The sequence below is a fragment of the Columba livia genome, chromosome 4 (genome assembly GCF_036013475.1).
Source record: "Columba livia isolate bColLiv1 breed racing homer chromosome 4, bColLiv1.pat.W.v2, whole genome shotgun sequence".
In the NCBI taxonomy this organism is placed as follows: domain Eukaryota; kingdom Metazoa; phylum Chordata; class Aves; order Columbiformes; family Columbidae; genus Columba; species Columba livia.
The window spans coordinates 9,460,095-9,481,244 of NC_088605.1; the positions used below are offsets into that span (position 1 = coordinate 9,460,095).

At 37.3% G+C, this 21,150-nt stretch overlaps 1 protein-coding gene across 2 annotated transcripts in view; it reads right to left on the reverse strand.

Moving 5' to 3' along the window:
- The window catches only part of POLN (DNA polymerase nu), a 110,963-nt gene that overhangs the window by 55,139 nt on the left and 34,674 nt on the right, over positions 1-21,150 (reverse strand). For both annotated transcript variants that reach the window (XM_065060378.1, XM_065060379.1), the window contains 4 exons: positions 20,950-21,015; positions 5,268-5,325; positions 3,641-3,718; positions 3,099-3,213 (listed from right to left, as the gene is read on the reverse strand). In XM_065060378.1, the coding sequence (XP_064916450.1) occupies positions 3,099-3,213; positions 3,641-3,718; positions 5,268-5,325; positions 20,950-21,015 (317 nt within the window). The remainder of the gene's footprint in view (positions 1-3,098; positions 3,214-3,640; positions 3,719-5,267; positions 5,326-20,949; positions 21,016-21,150) is intronic.

The following is a 21,150-nucleotide window of genomic DNA, read 5'->3' on the forward strand; positions in this document are numbered from 1 at the left end:
CACTGCCCTGGGCCGCCTGTTCCAGTGCCTGACAAATGTACAAGGCAGAGATGAGCTTGGAATTTTCACTGACAAAAACAGCCAATAGAAGCAAATCTATTGCAAAGGGGCTAACAGACACCATTTTAATTTTATTCCGTGAATTCCATGAAATTTATTCCCATGTGAAGAAAAAGCACTTTACAGATAAAACATGTGACACCAAACACGATGTGACCCAGAAACTCACATTAAGTGTCTGGGTAACACCAGTTTGTTGGGTTGGGTTGCACAAGATACTGAATTGCAGCATGAAGTTTAGTACCTCCATTCAGCCATCTGCTGTAATGTACAGCCATAATACACTTATACATCTCTAAACTGCACTGTTGACCAGTGTAAAGATTGCAGATGAACGATGTTTAATAGAAACGCAGATCCAACAGGTTCCCAAGAGAGATGAATCTCTAAGGTCCTGGGAATAGACTGAGTCACAATAGAGCATGTCTAATGAAATAATGAAAGGAAAGCTTTTATGCAGAAGAGATCTTAATTCAATCAGAAACTCATACAGCCAACCTCTTTGCAGAAACTGCCCACCATGTGCATTTGTTGCCAAATGTTATAAAAAGCCTGTAAAGGTTTTTCAAAAGGCTGAATTTCAGATAGAAGGCTTTAGCCTGAAGGACAAGCTAAGAAACACAGGTGCATTTCAGTGGAGAAGCCACTAAGCTTAGGAAAAAAAAAGCAAAAAAACTGGTACAAAACTTGGCTTGACTCTGGAGTGTGGCTCAGATTTTTGTCCAATAATATATTATTTACTATTTATTATTTAATATTCATTAGTCCAAGGATTTTAGATGCAGAAAACTTCTAAAAGATACCAACTGACATGCATTCAGAAGCCGGAATGCAATCAGACACTGATATTAACTTTTTTCTTCTGACAGGCAGCTTCAGAAATGAATTCTTTCTTTATAGATCTCTTAGAGAAAAAGCCCTTTTTGTCAAAGTTTTCTAATTGTTCAAAACGTGTTAGAAAAGATTCACAAATAGCAACAAAGCACAATTCCTTCAAACAGAATAAACCATTTAGTATGCCTCTTGGTATAGCACTTGCACAGATTTTAAAGGATTAAGACCCAGAGAAAATCAGGACCTCAAGAGGAGATTTAAAGTTTGTTGTTTATTGAAGCTTGTGATTTTATGTCTTCTCTTTGGTGTTAAATAAATAAGGACAAAATTCCAGCACCCAAGGTGAGTTCACTAAGAGCTGATCCCACAGGAGGAACTGAAGTTGTCAGAAAAAATACCCATGTCTGCATGTGAGGTGGCCATCCCAGACATACCTTGTTCTCAATGGTAATAAGTCAACCCTTTTAATGGGTGATTGATCTTATTACACAAGGAACATCAACAGTAGGTCAAATTAATCTTTCCAGGTATATAACAGATTTCCAGGGTTAGATGAGATTAAACACACCCTTTGTCTTTCTATAATTAATAACAGTCGTGATAGATTTCATATAAAGTTACTTCCAAGCATCAACTTTCCTGAAACTTAAAAGAAGAGTCAGCAGAATCATTATGTAATGATTTTGTAGACACACCATGACAATTCTGTCTGATAAAAATATTTGCCTGTAATATTTCATTAAATTTAAAGTTACTGTGTAGCAACTATAAGAGGTTGACAGCTGCCAAGAGCTGTGAGGTTGCTGAATAGAATGGTATTCCTGGAGCCTTGCCCAGAGTTGAGACAAAATTTGACTCATCTTCATGCATACATTTGCAATATACCTCCAAACTAAAATAAAGATTTAACTCCATCACGAGGTTCTAGTGATATCATGTTAGAGCTAAGAATTGATTATAATGTCCACAGAAGCTTCTAAGTGACACTAAAGAGAAAGCTGATCTTTCCATAGCTATATTCATTGGGATGTTTGTGACCTGGAGTTGTGTCCTCCCAGCAATGCCAATGCTCAAGCACTGTAGGATAATTATAATTTGAGCTCCATTTTGTTTCTTTGTACTACTTCAGAGTATATTAGCAAATGTTGCAGTGAGTTGAAATACTGTGGTTGGGAAGGCTACATCTGCAAAAATTTAGAAACTGTAGGATAGTAATTGAGCTAGATCAGGACTGATGAATTCATCATACCTATTTTTGCTTTCATTTTCAGCTAAAACTTACAACAAAAAACTGAGATAAAAGACAGAGAGGAATGAGAAAATATGAAAAGTGCATGACATTTACAGGACATCATTCTGTTCAATCTGCTTATACGTTATAGCATTTTATTCCATCTTTTTCTGACCTATCTGTTCAAACTGTAAGCTTCTTGACATCTATTCTGTCACTTATTGAATGCTCATGCACTTTTGAGTTGAAGGGGCATCCCAGTCTCAAGTAAGATTTTTAGGCTTCACCATGATACAAACAGAAATAAGAAACAACTTCAAATAGCTAAGTAACTAATACCCCATCTTTTTTTATAATCTTTGCTCTGCTGAAGAGATCAGTAAATAATAACCTATGAATGAAGATAAGAAATATTATTTTTAATTACTGAAGTACCACGTTTTCCAGGTATCACATCCTCCATCAGAAGATGGAAGCACTAAACCCTATGAGTTCAAAGGAACCCCATGACCACTAGTCTCTCTGTTTCTGGTACATGCATAATTTGGTCCCAATACTTCTACTGGATAACCAAGCAGGTTTCAAAAAATACTTTTACTTCTACAGAGAAAAGTTGCTCTGCAGTTTTTCAGTTGGATAATCTACTTAACAGCTGCTCTGGATTTTTAAAAAGAATTGGTGAACAATAACACAATGAGAAAGTTATCAGTATGCACTGTTCACAATATATTACTGCACCAATTATAGTCACAAGGCTTATACTGGTCAGTTGGACTGCAACATTTTGACATACGATAATTACCAGTATGGAGAAGAAAAGGCTCAGAAAGACAGAAAGGGATTATAATTCAGTGTTAAAACAGTATTAACAATAGATACTATAGCCAAATCCTGCATTTTGGTATTATTACGCAGTTATTCTTACTATTTTGTCTAAAGTACTGTCAAAAAAACCCACAACATTTTCTCTTACCACTGAGAAGCCAGTGAAGAAAAGATATCAGTAGTTTCAGGTTCTTGGAACAGTTTCAAAAGTTCTGGTTCAGATGACAAGTCAGCAAGGATCCTTAACTCAATATGGGAAAAATCTAGAAAACAGAGCATTAACATTAAATTGTTATCTGAAATAAAAACATATCTGCATTTTAACCAAACTATCAGAAATGAAATGCAACCCTGGACTGTTAATTTCTTCACACTCAAAAAAAAAACAGATGCCTGTAAAAAGTTTATCCTGAAGAAGTTGCATTCCAGCCACAGATCACAAGGTGTCTGGTTACTTCATTATCTTCAGGTGTCAATTAATCTTATTAGCTCTTTGCTTCTATCAGTAAGCCTTACATATCATCCACTTCCAGAGCACACTAAGGAGTATACATCCTATAACAATATTAACTGATATGAAGGGGTTTGACAGCCTTGTAAAATATAACATCATCAAAAGGAGAGGAGAAAGAGAGCTGACAGAACTGCGAACATTAATATGTATGAGAATAATAATCTATAATATCATACCTGCTGCTAAAAATGTGTATCCTTTTTTTGAAACAAACAATGTTCTTGGGGAAATAGTTACTATTTCCTCTTCTTTACCTAGAGAGGAGACAGACTTTTAAGTCCCAAACCCCAGTCCAAAAATACTGTGTTGCAAACCACAGGAGGTTATAAATGACATACCAAACACACAACTAAAACCACTCAAATGGCAACGTAGCAGAGCACCAACTGCCAGCATCACAATTCTTTTATTTTATCAGTCATGTACAATGTCTTTATCTCTGCCACCCTTTCAGTACCGCTTACTTCTCCTCCTTTTTCGAAACCAAACCCTTCCCAAAATGCCAGCTAACAAATACCAACAATAACTAACATTAATTCACAGGTCACTTAAAGGAGGCATTCAGATAAGGAAAGGTCTATAGAGATCAACAAAAACATAGATTTTCTTATCTTTGAAGGTGCTGCAGTAATGTGCTAATAATCAAATTCTGAGTTACAAGTGGTAGGGGAATGCGATGTTGAAAACATACAGCTGATGTAGGCATCGAAATTCTAATGACAGAAATCCCCTAAATATCACAAAGCAATAATGTGTCTTGAGAAGTTATTAGAAAATCAGTGCATCTGGGAATACCACTTGTCTTGGCGTAGGAAGGGATGGTGGTTTGAAACACAACAGAATTTATCCCATCAGCGTAAAAGTGGAAAAAATAAGTGTGTCTTGATACAGGAATGAAAAACTTAAGAAATAATTTTTTGAGAAGCAGATATCATAAGATCATTAGCAAAACTGATGGGACTGTTTGACTGTTTGCAGAAAGGCTCATGTGCCACAGTCATGCACAGCAGCTCAGGTTTACACAGCCACTGCTCACACATTTTTAATAACAACTTTTTGAAAATACTTATAAAAATGACTCAGGTAGATAAAACAAAACTGCTGTATAAGTTTTACGTCACCTTCAACGGACTCGTGTTTTATCATCTGTATTATTCCAAATGCAGGCAGTGAATAGCTGTGAAAAGTCAAGCCTGCCCTAATCTGAGAACCAAGTGTGACAAATGAGCAGCATTTCTCAGGTATGGCTGCAGGGGTTGTTCAAGGAGAGTTTATGCTGGCAAATCTCTCTTATATTTGAGTTTACTCTTGTGGGTTTCTCTCTTTATCACTTGGGTCACGCTTCTCTAGACTTTACTTTGATTCTCTCTGAATCATCTGGTTTAAATCCGCTTCTGTTACCAAAATCAACACGTCTATTGGTGTTTAGCTGTAAGTTTTATTAAAATGCTGCAGCTTTAACACCTCCTCAGGAGAAGCCTTATGAGCTGAATGCACACAAAATCACCTCTAAGATATTTAATAGAGTTAAGATGCATAATTTCATCTGGAAAAAGGAACAGTGAGATAGTCAAGAGAAACAAAAAAGAAATCTAAGAGTCTGTGACTATTTAGATCAGTGCTGAAATGGCACTTTTCACAGGAACAAACAGTAAAATGTAATGGTTTAAATGATAATGTATAACTAAGCATCAATAATCTATTCTTTAATGCTCAAGCTATTGCTCTGCCTTAAAATCTAATATAACTTGATAAAATAATTAGATAAAATTGCCTTGTCATGTTAATCAAAACATAGTTTACCTTTTATGTACTGTTTCTTTGTAATTCTAATGGGGTGTTTAGAGATACCTTGAATGTTCTAAAAATAAGGATTAAAAAATATGCTTAGTAAGTTGAAGTTGATACAAACATGTTTATGAACAGTTTATAAGCAGCACAAGAACATTAGTGATACTAATGCCAACAGCTTTTTCCCACATGATAAATAAGATTAACCACTTTGCCTTTCAAAGGAATCTTCACACTTCTGTACCTGTACTTTTGAATATTTGCTATTCCTTGAAAACTGGAAACTTGTAAGAGCAATTTCTCGCTGGCAGCATCTTTCCAAATCCTAATCGCTGGCTACACCATAGAACTTTATTAGTAATGAAACAAAAATAATTTTCTTCTTATTTTAATCTGTGTTTTTTATATATGGTGCATTACTCTCAGGAAAAGAATGCACGTGAACCCAGCCTTAAGCTAAGGGAACAGATTCTTCTTCAGCCTCTAGAAATGTTTCTAATATCTATTCCCACTCTTTTTGAAATGCATCATAAAATAAAGAAGGAGCTCTCTATTAACTACACCACATCAGTCAAGGTTAAAGGTGAGAACTAAGCTTATCACCAAACATGCAGGATGAGGAATAACAGAAGCTGTTTCTTTAAAGATCTGTGTTCATACACCCCCAGTAAAGCAAGACACATGACACACGATAGCTTCCTTCTGTTATTTTGTGTCATTATACCTCTTCATCTAGAAAGGTAACACATGACAACAGAAAATGTGTATCAAGCTCAATTTTCATAATTCCATGTAATTAATTTTTAAGTGGCTCAAGAATTAGACAAGCAAACTGATATTATGTAACACTGTGAATTCAGGAGATGGGAATAGTGCCATATAATTTCCAAATCAGAACAATCATTTTCTATGTAATTCTGAGCTCAAAATTGCTATTTTAAACTTGAGAGGGATGTAATCACACTGCAAAAGCCATTGAAATTTAAAGCAGTAGTAAAAGAACAAAACCTACGAAACAGAACAGTATCATTTCCAGCCTTGGTATCAGCCTTAAAGGTCTACAATCAAAGGTATTGAACACCCACCACAGCACCACACACAGAGAGACAGGAAACTACTACTGAGCATACATAATATTTTCACAGCGTGGGTAAACTAGGAACACTGCTCTCGATTCATCAATACAAAGTTTGACCCAGAAGAAACCCTTGCCATCTTTTGTAGTCTACTCTTCAGTTTCTAGAATACAGCTGTGGAGATGCTTACTGTAAGGCTAGTAACCATATTTTGAAATAAGTGGATATTCAATCTGTGCACAAAACTCCCATTACTATTGAGAACTATTGATTGGTATCAATAACATGTTGGGGAGGATCAGTGCTTGTTTGTATGAATGATGTGCAGTTCAAATGGAACCCAGTAGATTCTCATGTACCTGGAGATGAATGTGGTAGCATAATTTTACACATTTAAAAGCCAAAAGTCACAACATTTTAATTCTGACTTGAATAATTTCAATGGTAGAGATCATTGTATGGACTTTTCATTGAGCTCTATACTGGTACTGACGTATACTTAAGAAGAAAACATCCAGCACAGGTCTAAGAGTTGTTTATAGTTACTGTCATTGATTCTTGTTCCTTAATCCATTATTCTCAAAATCTTGAACACAGTGAAATAAATAATATTTTGATATCTATCTACAATGGTAAATATAAATCACTATATTGCCATCTGGTTTTCACTAACAGCATATACAGAAAGTCTGCTTTTAATGCAATTTTAGGAGTGTTACTAATAATTCTGAAAAACACTAATTGCAAGTGCAATTCCCTTATTGTTGGAAAAGGGCATTCACACCTTGTTAGAAGTTTCAGAGAAACAAAATTGCTCTCTCTGAACAACTACGCTTTAATACCAAGAAGGAATATACTGGAAACAGTGTGATGGAAAAGCTGGTTGTGAACGTGAAATATTAATACTTCTCCCAATTTTTTGAGTGAGGGTTAAAAAAACAAAAATCAAACTATTCTAGTGGATGATTAACAAGAAAACCCTAGCACTGTTTTAAAAAAATAATAAATAAAAATTTTTTGAAAATGCCATAATTCAGAATTCATTCCCAAAGGTTCCAATGGTTAGAAGGATAAATGAATCCAAGGTCTCAGTTCCAATTATGTTTGAAAGGCTGTGATGATCAGGGGAGGTTCTTGAGCACTGGAAGGAAGAAAGTGTCTCTCCTTTCTTCCAGGAGGGCAAGAGGGAGGATGCAGAAAACCACAGGCCAATGAGCCCCTCCTCACTTCCTGGGCAGGTGATGGAGCAAATGATTCTGGAAAATATTCGCAAACGTATTAAAGTCAAGATGATGATGTGGGGTAATCAGCACGGATTTACAAAGGGGAAATCGTGCTTAACCAACCTTCTGCAATGAAGTGGTGGTGGATGAAGATAGAGCAGCAGATGTTGTTTACCTTGACTTTAGCAAGGCTTTCAAAACAATCTCTCATAAAAGCCCCATAGACAAGCTGATGAAGTACAAGCTGGATAAGTGGACAGTGATGCAGACTGAAAACTGGCTGAACCGCCAAAGGATTTTGATGAGTGGCACAAAGACCAGCTGGAGGCCAGGCACTGCTGGAGTTACCAATACTGCTCAACACCTCCATCAATGACCTGGGTAACAGGACTGAGTGCAACCTCAGCAAGACAGCAGACAATGCAAAACTGGCAGAAGTGGTTGATACATCAGATGGCTGCTTGGCGATTCAGAGGGACCTCAAGAGTCTGGACAAATGGGCCATCAGGATCTCTTAGAGTTCACAGTCTGGAAGGCAGCTTTGCAGAAGAAGAACTGTGGATCCTGGTGAAAAACAAGTTGAACATGAACCAGCAATGAGCCTTTGTACATAGGCAAGCTAATGGCATCCGGGGCTGCATAAGAAAAAAATGTCATCAGCAGGTCAAGAGAGGTGGTCTTTCCACTCTGCTCAGAATGCCTGGTGGGAGGGTGTGAAGAAGATGGAGCCAGGTTCTTCTCACTGCTGCCCAGTCACAGGACAAGAGGCAGTGGTCACAAAATCTCACAGGAAATTCTATTTAAACATAAGGGAAAAACCCACTTTTAGACTCTGAGAGTGGTCAAACATCAGAATAGGTTGCACACAGAGGTGGTGAAGCCTCCATCCTTGGAGTTATTCAAATCCTGACTAGACATGATCCCAAGAAACCTGCTCTAGTGGACTGCGCTTTGAGCAGGGTTAGATCAGACTCTCTCTAGCAGTTCTGTCCAAACTCAACTATCTTGTGATTCTATTACTCTAGTTTTATAACATTACTGTAACTGATTAGTCTAAGTATCATCCCAGTGACAGCCCATTGCCTTCTCTCTACTTCATATGATTTCTGACTGAGATAGACTTGAAGTCTTCAACGGTATGAGGCAGTGGAAAGCCACAGAAATATTCTGGTTTCATTTCCAAGCATTTTTAAACTTGAAAATACATATATATGTATAAATATATATAAACCCTACACTTTCAGCATAACATTAAAATTCAAAGATTAAAGATAGAAACAAACATTTTGCAGAAATTGCAGTTGGTGCATCATGTTGAACCTCAGATCATGACTGGTAGAAAGCTGAAAAAACCTTCACTCTTACAGCTGTACCTTTTCTTTTTTCATTTTTTTGTTGTCAGTGAAACTGAATATACAGTTCCCGGTTTGATGAGTTTATTCTCAATCAGTTACACTTTCTGTTGAGCTTTCTATTTTTGGTATCCAAAATTCTACATCTACATTTGCAATTGAATTTTTGATTCCTTCCTAGGTTAAAGCCAGTATATAATTTGGGCACTTTCAAAGGATTGCAGTTATACAGATATATATTGGATAAACCACCTTTGATTCAGGAAAGTAGACTTCACCTAGTCACAGAGGCTGATGGTACGTTTTAATAATTTCTTCCTCTATGTCAAGTAGGGTTGTTGATCATATTTCCTACGTTAAATTCCCCTTTCAGTTATTTATATTGATTTGGCTAACCCATACCTCCCTCTTCCTCTCCATGTACATTTTCAGTAGCATAAATTGCTATTTTTTGACCAAATAACCTCAGTCAACCCTGGTAATTCCTTAGAAACAGATGTCTGTAGATGTATACAAAGTCACCTATAGCCATATATATATATATTCTTTTTTTACAAGAAAATGGCTCATTAATCTACTAACTGCCCAGATCTGCATTTCTAAGTATCTATGGAATATGTCTGTCTGAAGACCTACACACTGCAAGGAGGGAACAGGAAAAAATAAAACAAAACAAACACAAATACAGAAACAGTAAGTTACATGCATTCCCATGTATTTCAGTAAGTGGCTGCAGACTATTCTATGGACATTTGATTCTGATTAATTCCTGCATTGATCTAAAGACTTATTTAAAAATAAGAACAGACACAAAACTTACTACTGTGATAAGAGCATCCATTCATCAATGTATATAGTATGGATGTGTCATGTGGGAAGATCAAAAGCAGCCAAGGAGTCAGACTGAACAGATCTAAGGAAACAGTTAGACCGGGTAAAGTTATGATGTTATAAATCCTTTGATGTGGCGACTAAACCACCTGCTGTTACACTGAGGCATAGTGCCAAACACCAGAGTAAAATAAAGACAAAAGAGGAATTAAATATTGTCTCACTGTGGCTCCCAATGCCAGCAAATAGCACAAACCAGTCGCATTTCTTGTAGGCAAGAATATTTGCTGGGACTGTGATCTTGTCAGTTTGATTAGTGTAACAGCTATTGCTTCAGGAAATCAATCATTTCCTAATACTTGAGAAAAGCAAAGATTTTTCTCTTCTGTTTGAAAAAAGTTCAGAGTGACAAAATTCTAGTTTATCTCATGATATGTTGCAATCCAGCAAAAAACTGAAGTCCTACGAGTCAAAAAGTTTCTGGAGTTTGTGTTAATATCTTCTTTTCCAGAAAGTTTACAAAAATAATCAGTCCACAACTATTCTGTTTGAACAAGAACTCAGCTATACACAATGAAACACAAAGAAATCTTTTAAATTCATGGCATCCGTTTGATTATTAGCACTGTATTACTTTTGGAGAAGAAGTAATACTTTGTTCTGTAAGACCAGACTTCATTAAATGATAATAGATAGGTAGTTGACACCTCCTTTGAGCTTTATATTCTATATCTCTAATTACTTTTTTCTCTTTATTCTTGTTGTGGATTTTTTCCCATTTATTTGCTTCTTCAAAATTTTCTCGCTCCTTTTTCGTCTTTTTCAGTTCTCTTTTCTTGCTCTAGATGGGACCACACCTATTGACAAACTGTGCTCTCATAGCTCAGTTAATCGATTTGAAAAAGAAATGTAAGTAAGGTTCAGTGAGCTACTTCCTTAACCATCAACACTCTGTTTGCTCCTTTGTTAAGAGCCAAAGCTGCTGGAGAAACAGCAAGGGAAATTGTGCACTGTCCAGAGAAGCGTTCTTGCAATGCACAACAACAGGACTTCAGGCCCCGAGGGCACTCGCAACATCAAATTCACTCAATTTGCCTGTCACCTCCAAAGCTGGTGGCAGCTCACACATGAGAAATTACACAGCAGAAATGTTTAAAAACAAAACAAACAAACAGAAAACCAAACCAAAACACCTTCATAATTTCTCTGTTGGAAAATTGTCATATTTAATCATTGTCAATAGTAGCATTTATTTATTGCTGTAAAGGAACAAACAGTTCTTTTCCATGACTTCTGTATTAGACACAATTTCAAGACAGTCTGAAGATCTGATTTTTAAAATACAGCTTGTAGCTCAATAAACAGAGAAAAAATGAAAATGAACGAGGTCACCATAGCAATCCAAGTCTGGTGTGTGTGTACATGCATTCCTAAGCAAATCTTGACTTGTCTGCAATTGCCACCTAGTGGCTAGTTACAAAGGAAAGACCTCTATTTTCCTTGTCAAAAAACACAGAATCATACAACTTCTGGTAAAGGATTTCTTAATTGTTAGTACCAGTTACTGTTTTTCAGCAGCGAACAATCATTGAAAGGTAATGCACTCCCCTCTTGCCTTACCCAGCAGCACAGAATTATCCAGGTTTTAGATGTCAGTCAAGTGGGAGATTCAGAAGTAATTACTCAAATTCCTACAAGCTTAAGCAGCTTTCAAAGTGAAAACGAGGGAAGAAGAAAAGGGCAACCAAAAATACTGACTTCTTAGTTTAGAGAGCTGGCCATAGCGTATTTGATTTCCTATGGCTAATCTCCTTTCTGCCATATTCTTCGAAATTTAGATCCGGCAATGACCTCAGGTAACACTGTTGTAGTAGCACAGGAGAAAGGGCTTGATGAATGATTTTTAGAAAAATAAAATATTTTTTGTTATTTTAAGTTATGGATTTGACATGTTCTGTGACACATTGTTTTGCCAAATCATGGTTTCAGCCCGGATGCCTGGGTATATACTGACAGAAAACTGACCTTCGCACTGCAAGCAAAGTTTGTATATAACACAGCTCTATGCATCTTTGAAAGAGACAAAGACCACTTTTATTTCCCATATATAAAATAAGTTTAATTACTTATTTCATTTTCCTGAAAGAAAATTATACTCGGAATATAAGCTCTGTTAAACTAACATTCATTAATATGGGAGGATATTGCACTCTGGGATGAACTCCAAGATGTGATTTGGTTTTGATGAAGAAACAGGACTAAGACATAGAGATAACAACCCCTTGAGTGGCATTTTGAGCTAGTAAATTTTGTACTAGTTGTATATTAGCTGTATATTATAGCTTTAAAGTAAACAGTGTCAAGTCAACATCGCCCAAAAGCGCAAATACTAGACCTTTAAAGACATGAAAAATGACAAGATTTACAGACTGAGGAAACGTACTTTCTAAAGAAAAGATGTAACGGTTGTTTCATGAAAGGGTAAAATTTAGTATCTCATACAAGATTGTTCCACACACTGAGGAATTTACTGAGCATATGTTAGCAGGGAATTCCTCTTAAAAGGCTACAAAAGACTGTGAACAGGAGGCTGACTGAAGGAGTTAAAGGAAACCCAAATAACCAATGTCTCTTTCTTTGCTCACACTGAGGAAAGGGCAGTTCTTTATTTGATAGAATTGGTCCTTAACTAGAAGTTCCTAAGAGCCACAGCCAGCAGATGATCATGTTTGCACAGGAGAATGAAGGACAACAAGGCCATGTGGGAGTCACAAGATGACCTCTGTCCTGTCCTATCTTCAGTGCCCCTTACACAAACCAGTATTTTTTTTCTTTATCATTCTTCCAAATCTGAGTGCACCCATCTTCAAAACTGGGGGTGAAATCTCCTGATGTTTTATGAAAGGATGATGAGGAAATAAAGAATTGGCAAATTTTCTACTCATTGACACAGAAAAACAATAACTGTCAGCAGAGAATGCTGAATGTGATAGGGATAAATAGAGACAGAGATAATTTTCCTGAACTACCTCGGGATGCCCATGACAAAGCTTTTGAAAATCAGTACTGTCTGATAAGTGCACCACCCAAGAAGTCTCTTTTGCCGAAGTGTCTTTTGCCGAAGTCTCTTTTGCCGCACCTAACTTCTGATCTGCCCCTATGAACCATTCTATTTTTATCATTCTTCATTTCTGTCTCCTCCTCCTTTTGTCTTGTCAGAACTCTCAGATTTTTTGAAGCAATTTTTGCTGACTGAGATACAGAACAGGAGAAGTACAACGTACAGTAGGAGAACACTGTATAGCAAAATAAACTATTTAAATACTTCTGTTACATTAAAACATAATGAAACCTATGCTGAGATCAGAATTAGACTTTTATTCATCCTTGCAAAAAGGACATTAGAGGAATACACTAATAGCTCTCACTTTCGAGAGTTTGTAAAACAAGATATAACTTGTATGCCTGAGATTTTTAAAATTCTTTTAAATTGTTCTCTCGGAACATAAGTCTTTAAGCTTTCAGTGTTTTTCCTAAAAATTGTGTATCTAAAAATCCCACTAATGGAATACTTCATATGAATAATAAGAATATTTTCAAGCAGAATTTCTAAAATCTTAACTCACAAGAGTTACAAACAGAAAACTTCATAACAAACAGGCACACCAATAATTAAGCTAATATAAAGATCATAAATACATTTCTGCACATCACTGACAGTTCGATCTGAGCAACTGTCTTAGGGATGAGGACAGTGGAATCCATAGGACACGGGCACTATTTATCTCCTCAGAAGGGAGGCACAACAGCTGTGACCACATTGAGACTTCAGGGGATGCTGGTGTACGCCAGTGTCAGGTATATGAAAAGTGCTCAGCCAGGAGTTGAAATTTGCACAGATAAACACTGGAAGACACTGGCTGTGATAGGTTACAAGTGCATATCACTAATTTCTTGTAACCAAAATACCATGCTAAAATTGCACTTAAACTGTTGGAAAAATCACATGGAATCAGACAGTAAAATTCCAAGAGACACACAGTGTATAGATTAACTTCTGTAACACTATACTCTAAGTAATAGATATTACTTTAATTCCTTCACTTTAAAACACCTTTTAATTCATAGGTAGTGAAAGCTACAGAGCTAAAACACCACTCGGGTTGATCAGAGATGATGCTAATTTTGCTTCTTCCTAGCTATGTGTTCCGGACACATTCATATTGGAGAACAATAACCTGGCAGTAGCACTGGCTGTATTCCAGCGTGGACTTCTGAAATGTGACCAGGACACACCTTTGGCTTCTACCGGCAGCATTTCCAAAACATCACTAGTAAAGGCCATTCAAAGGATAAAATGAATCAGCATATAACAAACTGCTTTAACAAAGCCCACTCAACAGCAGCGGGCATTCAAGTGCTGACAATTTAATGTATATCATGTATTGAAATGTAGTATCTTCAAATGTTAGTGAAACAAGTGGAAGTATGCAGTGCTATCATCTCTTTAGCACAGGAAAATTTTACAGCAACTATTTTTCTCCCAGTTCTACAAGCCCAGGCTTCTCTGAGGAGCTTTTAGCCAGAAACTAAGGGAGAGTGAAGGAGGAACTCAACCTCCATAATCAATATTTCATAATTTACTAAAAATACTTTAGTTGATATTGTTCTGAGTTGTAGAGAATCTTTAATTTTTGAGCTGTTAATTTTAATTGCTCTCCGTATTTCTGGGCTTATGTTTAGTTTGTAGAAGAAATAATGACAGACTCCCTATCTTATCCTACAGAAATAAAATGCAAGCGTTTGGTATGTTGATTCCTGCACAGAAGCAGCTACACATTATCTTTCTTTATATACATACAAAGATAATCCAAAATAGCAGAGAAGTTATATACATGTTTGAACTGCTCTTGTTACTACAGAATATATACATGTATATATCATAAAAAATGATACTATGTGTACTCAAGATGTTAAGAGAACAAAGCTCTATGATGCAGAAATCTTATTTCTGCATTTGGATATTAAATCAACACCATGATGTTCTGGAGCATCAGACATCAGTGTTATGATATGACTAACAGTGACTTTTCACACTCTTATTTGTCACACCAATAACTAAGAATATCCTATTGTAATGTAAATGTAGTGTAAATTTTCATCATGAATGCAGCTGAACTAAAGTCTTGTCAAAGTGCTCCTTCACTCATTTTTCAATAAAATTTCCCTATCACAAAACAAAAGCTGTGATGAATGAGGAAGAAAGAGAAAAAATTGAGAGTTTCTGTCTCCAACACTGTAAACGTGCTTTCTTTAAATGCCAAAGCCTTCACTAAAATATACTTCTAAAAACACAAAGCAAGAACAGAGATTGTAAAAACATCAAGCCTCTAAATACTAATAATATGAGGTACTGTTTTAGAGCTATTCATGCAGTCATAATCAGCATATGACTCAAGAGTACTGGAATAAATATACTGAAAAGAAACATTGCACAGAAATATGTTCTGAGTGCAAGAGACCAACCATAAGAAATAGCATTGCACACTCCAACTTTCTCTAATAGTGTATCAGCTTATAGGAGTGATAGTTTGCACTGACTAGAAAATATGACACTAAATTGCTTTGATGCAAAGGTCCAAGACAACACAAACATTCTCATCCCTGTTAAGACAACCTACGATTATTTTAGTCAAGGCCACATCAGAGCACACTTACCTAAAAATGATTTTGTTAGCCTCGGTGACATTTTAGAAGACTTTTGACAAGATGTTTTATATGACCTGTAATACATCTGACTTGTCTCTATCCCCAGTGTTTTCCAACAAATGCACTTCTTTAAAAAAAATTGGAAACACACTCAAGTAAGGATCAATGAAAATGCTAAGGCCCATACTGTCTGTCTTTAAGTCAACATTCATTTCAGTAGGACAGTGTATGAAAACAAGTTTACAAAAATTATATTCCTACTAATGGAGCTTCAAAAGTAGCCAAAGCATTGGTATATTTCTAAAAACAGAACAAATAGAAAACCACTGAGATGTGATCACAGCCCTGCTCCCAGACTTGGTGTCTGGCATCCAACATTGCATCAGCTCTGTCAACACCTTCTAAAAGCTGTGAAGGAAAAGGATGGAGGGAAAACAGGACACTTCAAATTTGTACTGCAGCTCACCATTATTGAAACATCTTGTAGAGTACCCTCTTTGTGCTGGAATCCAAATCATGACTACATATTTTCAGAAAGAGTACGGGTAGCATCACAAATCAGCCTGTAGCCTTAATGAGGCCTGGGACAAAACGCCTGAAATTTGAGAGCTGTCACAATAGTTTTGACAGCACGATTCTGACAGCCCACCTTGCCTGGTGTGCACATGTGGGGATCCAAGGATGTAAAACCTACGAGGACGGTGTCGTGACAGGGAGACAGGCAGCATCCCATCCACACTGTTCACAAATGATCCCAAAACTATTTGAAAACTACATTCGAGTTTTATCTTAGAAAGAATTAGTTCCTTCAGACAGTCCGGAAGGGATGTAATACAGATAATCAGAAAAACTGGTTTGCTGAGTTAACTGACAGAACAGACTCATTTTTGCTGGCAGTTGCTCTAGAACAGTTTCTACTTCAAGAGACCGGCTCTCCCATTATAATGAAAACTAGATGGGTATAATAATTTGTTATTCATATTCCAAACACTATTAGTAACACATATGCAATTCTCTATCATACACTCACTATCATAAAATATTACTTATATCTGTTGGATAGACTGAGGTATATTCAATATATCAGGTTTTTTATGGTGCTTCTTTGAGCACTTTAACATTCAACATACCCTCATTAGTTTTGCTTTCAAATTACATTCCTGCTTTCCAAATTAAAGGCTAACATGCTCCTTTGATTGACAGATTAAATTATCTTATTTCTTTGCCTTTTTGGAGAAGCTGCTAAAATAATTTTTCCTGGGGAGAAACAGGATTTTTTTTTTCACTTAGTCTGAGAAAAAATTATTTATTTTCAACATAACTTTTAGTTACTAAAAGGAAAGAAATGCCCCTGAAGCCCAACACTTCATGCTTTTTAGCTTAATGATACAAACATCTTCTGAGGTATAGAAGTGTAAACTCATTAATAGCATTTCAGTTCTCTCTGCTGAAGGAGCCTGGGGGAAAGAAAAATCAATATAGAATATCTGAATAAGATAGAGTAATAGAATAAATAGAATAAGCACTGAAGTTTACATCTTAAACCAAATTATAACATCCAATTATATGAATCTTAATATCTTGAGTTAGGATTTCTCTCTGTTCATTCTAAAAGAGGCTTGATCTTCATTGGCTTTATGCCTTTCTACTTCTGTCATGACTTATTTTTGCTTTAAAAGGTGAGAGGCTGGAAAGGTAGGTTTGGAGAATATAAGCAAGTCTTTATGAATGTAGTAAATATATTTGACTTTTATAATATATGAGCAATATAATAAAGGAGTATCCTAATGTAGACAAGACTAATATATCTATACAAAAATTAATTAAAAATCACATCTTCAAATAATAAACCTAATTAATTTCCCCTAAGAGTCAAAAGCAATCCATCATCAAGTAGAAAACTAGCCTACGTATATATCACAAACTAATTTTACTGAAGAATTCTAGTGTTTAGATTTACTTTTAGGTTTCAGATACACAGGTTCTCATGGAGTAGCAAACAGTTACGATGCTATAGCAGGAGACTACAATTTCAAATGTGTCCCTATTTAATGATGTACTACATTATTATCTAACACTTTGTTATTTGTGAAAAAGGCATTAACGATGCAGCACACGTGTTACAGAGGAAGCAGCCGAACGAAAAGAAATCAAGTGCACAGTTAAACTAAAATAGATGCATACATCGAGAGGCACTGAAGTAAAGTTCTACCAAGAACCCCCTTCTAAGTTGCTGCAACACGGAAGTCATAAAAATTCATGTGAATAAACTTATCTATTGAGAGAAACCCACATAAAGCAAAAAATATACACCATCCATACATCAGAGGTGGATTTGTCTGAAAGACAAATCACAGAAGGGTTTGTCTGAAAAAGAAATCCCTTCCTGTGCTCAGTGTCAGATCATTTCCCCTTAAACCTACAAGTAAATCCTTCCTGGACTCCATTTAATGCTTGAAAGAAAAGAGGACAGATAGATCCACTACCTTTACAAAATAAATGAAAGTTAAAGAAACCCTTGTTTGGAACCTGATCTCCCACAACCACTGCAGCAAATGGGATTCTCACTTTATCTGATTTACACTTCTCTTTTGCTTTAATCAGTCCTTAAAGCATTTTAAAACAGAGTTAAAAATAAAGTACTTCAGCAAATATTCAGCTAAAATTTGACATAACATCATAGTAATTGCAAAAATATCTACAATATTTATGATTCCTGGCAAGAATCATCCCAATCCTTTAACACTTAGTAAAGTGACTGGGCATGGCAGTATATCTCCTATATGAATAAATGATTCAGAAACAGATGGTATAAGTTTCATAAATATTTCACAAAGAAAAAGCCATGCCAATGTTTTTCCTTATAAGGAAAAGCCAGCCTTAAGCAACCCCGGGTTCTAACTTTAGCAGCATTATTTTGGAGAAAAACAACCTTTAAGAAAAGTAGATTTCATGCCATTTTTAGCATGATGGGCCAGAGGTCACCTTGTGTTGTATGGGGTTGTTCAAGACAGCTGCCTGTCCAGCTCTGACTCGTAAATGCCTGCACATCACACCAGAATATTTGGCAAACTGTGACCTTCATGATCACCTTCTCCATTCTTCCCCATCGCTTTCCCCCCTCTGAGTGCATGAGAAGTGGAAGCAGCAGTAAAACTGCTGCATTCTGCTGTTAATTCAGAATCCTAGACACTGCTTTTTACTCAGCAAAAGGCATAAGCACTTCCTATAAATTGTTTGATGATGAATTGTAGGAACAACCCCAGGTTCCAGTATAAGTTGGGGAATGACCTATTAGAGAGCAGCATTGGGGAAAGGGACCTGGGAGTCCTGGTGGACAGCAGGATGACCATGAGCCAGCACTGTGCCCTTGTGGCCAGGAAGGCCAGTGGTACCTGGGGTGGATTAGAAGGGGGGTGGTCAGTAGGTCAGAGAGGTTCTCCTGCCCCTCTGCTCTGCCCTGGGGAGACCACACCTGGAATATTGTGTCCAGTTCTGGGCCCCTCAGTTCCAGAAGGACAGGGAACTGCTGGAGAAAGTCAAGCGCAGAGCAACAAAGATGACTAAGGGAGGGAAGCATCTCCCTTATGAGAAAAGGCTGAGGGAACTGGGGCTCTTTAGCTTGGAGAAGAGGAGACTGAGGGGTGACCTCATTAATGTTTACAGATATATAAAGGGTGAGTGTCATGAGGATGGAGCCAGGCTCTTCTCTGTGACAACCAATGATAGGACAAGGGGTAATGGGTACAAACTGGAACACAAAAGGTTCCACTTAAATTTGAGAAGAAACTTCTTCTCAGTGAGGGTGACAGACACTGGAACAGGCTGCCCAGGGGGGTTGTGGAGTCTCCTCCTCTGGAGACATTCAAAACCTGCCTGGACGCCTTCCTGTGTAACCTCATCTGGGTGTTCCTGCTCCGGCAGGGGGATTGGACTGGATGAGCTTTTGAGGTCCTTTCCAATCCCTGACATTCTGTGATTCTGTGAAGTACGTACCATGAGGGTAGGAAGACATAAAGGAAACCTGAACTGTGAAGACAGGTAAAAGAAGAGCTAAGGAAGTCACTGGTATTATCAGGATGAGAACCTCCCAGAACAGGTTTCTGCCAGAACTCCAAAAGTCACCATCCAGTCATGGTGACCCACATGTGCCTACCTGTGCAAGGTGGTCACAACACAACCATTAGGTCTGACATCTCTGTTCCTACATAGAGCTCTGAAAGACCATGATCTTTCTCCCAGGACTGCAGAAAGCTTCTAATGCCATTTGTACCCATAAAGTTCCAGACTAGTACCTGCACAGACAGGTAAGCAGCACTCAAGCCTGCGCGGATCAGAACTGACAGTACTTTTGGGCACAAGCTAAAGAACAGATATCGTGGATTCCCTCTAGACTTCAAGAGCCATGTCCCACTTCTGCATCTGTTCCCACTTTCCCACAGGGCCAGAGGCGAGGTTTTGCTAAGAAAGGCCATGATTAAACCAAACTGAACATATCCATAGGCAGGCCGTCACTGCTGTTTCCTGTGCCTTGACTTGAGCCCCTGAAGCAGCCGGCAAGCCCGACCCTCCCACACTGGGTCCTGCAGGTCCCACATGCTCATCCACGCAGCTGCGGGCTGCAACAGGAGTGGAACTCAACAGTCCTCACCAGTCCCTACAGTCAAAGGTCAGTACACTTAATCCTAAAGTCAAAGTAAAATGGTACAATAAAACATATTCAAATGTGCCCTTTAAAAGGCCACTTTGGTTGGGGAAAAAAAAAAAAAAAAAAAAAAAAGCCTCTAGCAGTCCAAAACGTCAAATAAAACACATTCCAGCCACAAGCGGGTACATGGAAATGATTATAGCCAAAGACAAGAGGGGAAGCACAAAGAGCTGAAGTGTCACAGCCACAGAAGCATCTGGCGAGGCTTCCAGAACAGCCTAAACCAGCTCAGCCCTTTGCTGCTCTGAGGCCTGGAGCCAAATTCCAGAAGAAAAGCATTTCCTTTTTTTCCATAATCCCCAGGGTACCTTCCAGGGCTCACCAGTCCTTGAGGAGGAGTGGTTCAAGGACACCGGGAATTCATTACCAAGAAGTATTCAGTGGAAGTCTAGAGGGTACATGCACAGCTCTCAATTCTAACCCTCTGCTCCAGGTAAAAATATTAAATTCTGCTCCACAGATAACAGAAAATACTTGTAAGAATAAATGTTCCAGAGTAAAACACCCATTTAGTAAGCTTCTTAGGTCCACCATTTCCATACAATATAATTGCTAGACTTCAACGAAAACAAACATTTCATGTGTTAAAATTACATATTTTATATAAGTAATATCGATCTTAAATAAGTAATATTACTCCACCCTCAGACACATGATGTGAACTGTGGGGTTCTCTTATGCAGGGACAGGAGTTGGACTCGATGATCCTTGTGGGTCCCTTCCAACTCAGAATCATAGAATCATAGAATGTCCTAATTCTAATTAAAATGTAAATCTTGCAGTAGGCTCACTTACTGGATGTTTGGCTGAAAGTCTGCCAGTTGCAGTTCCTGTCTGATTCCATGTAGAAGAAATAAAACCCTGTAGTCAAGTAAAGCACAGAATTTAAAAAAAAGGATTAATGCATACATCTAAATTTTATTTAATGTAAGTATCAGTAATAGAAACTCACTGCAATCAAAAAGAAATACTTTATAATTTTCCATACATAGAAGC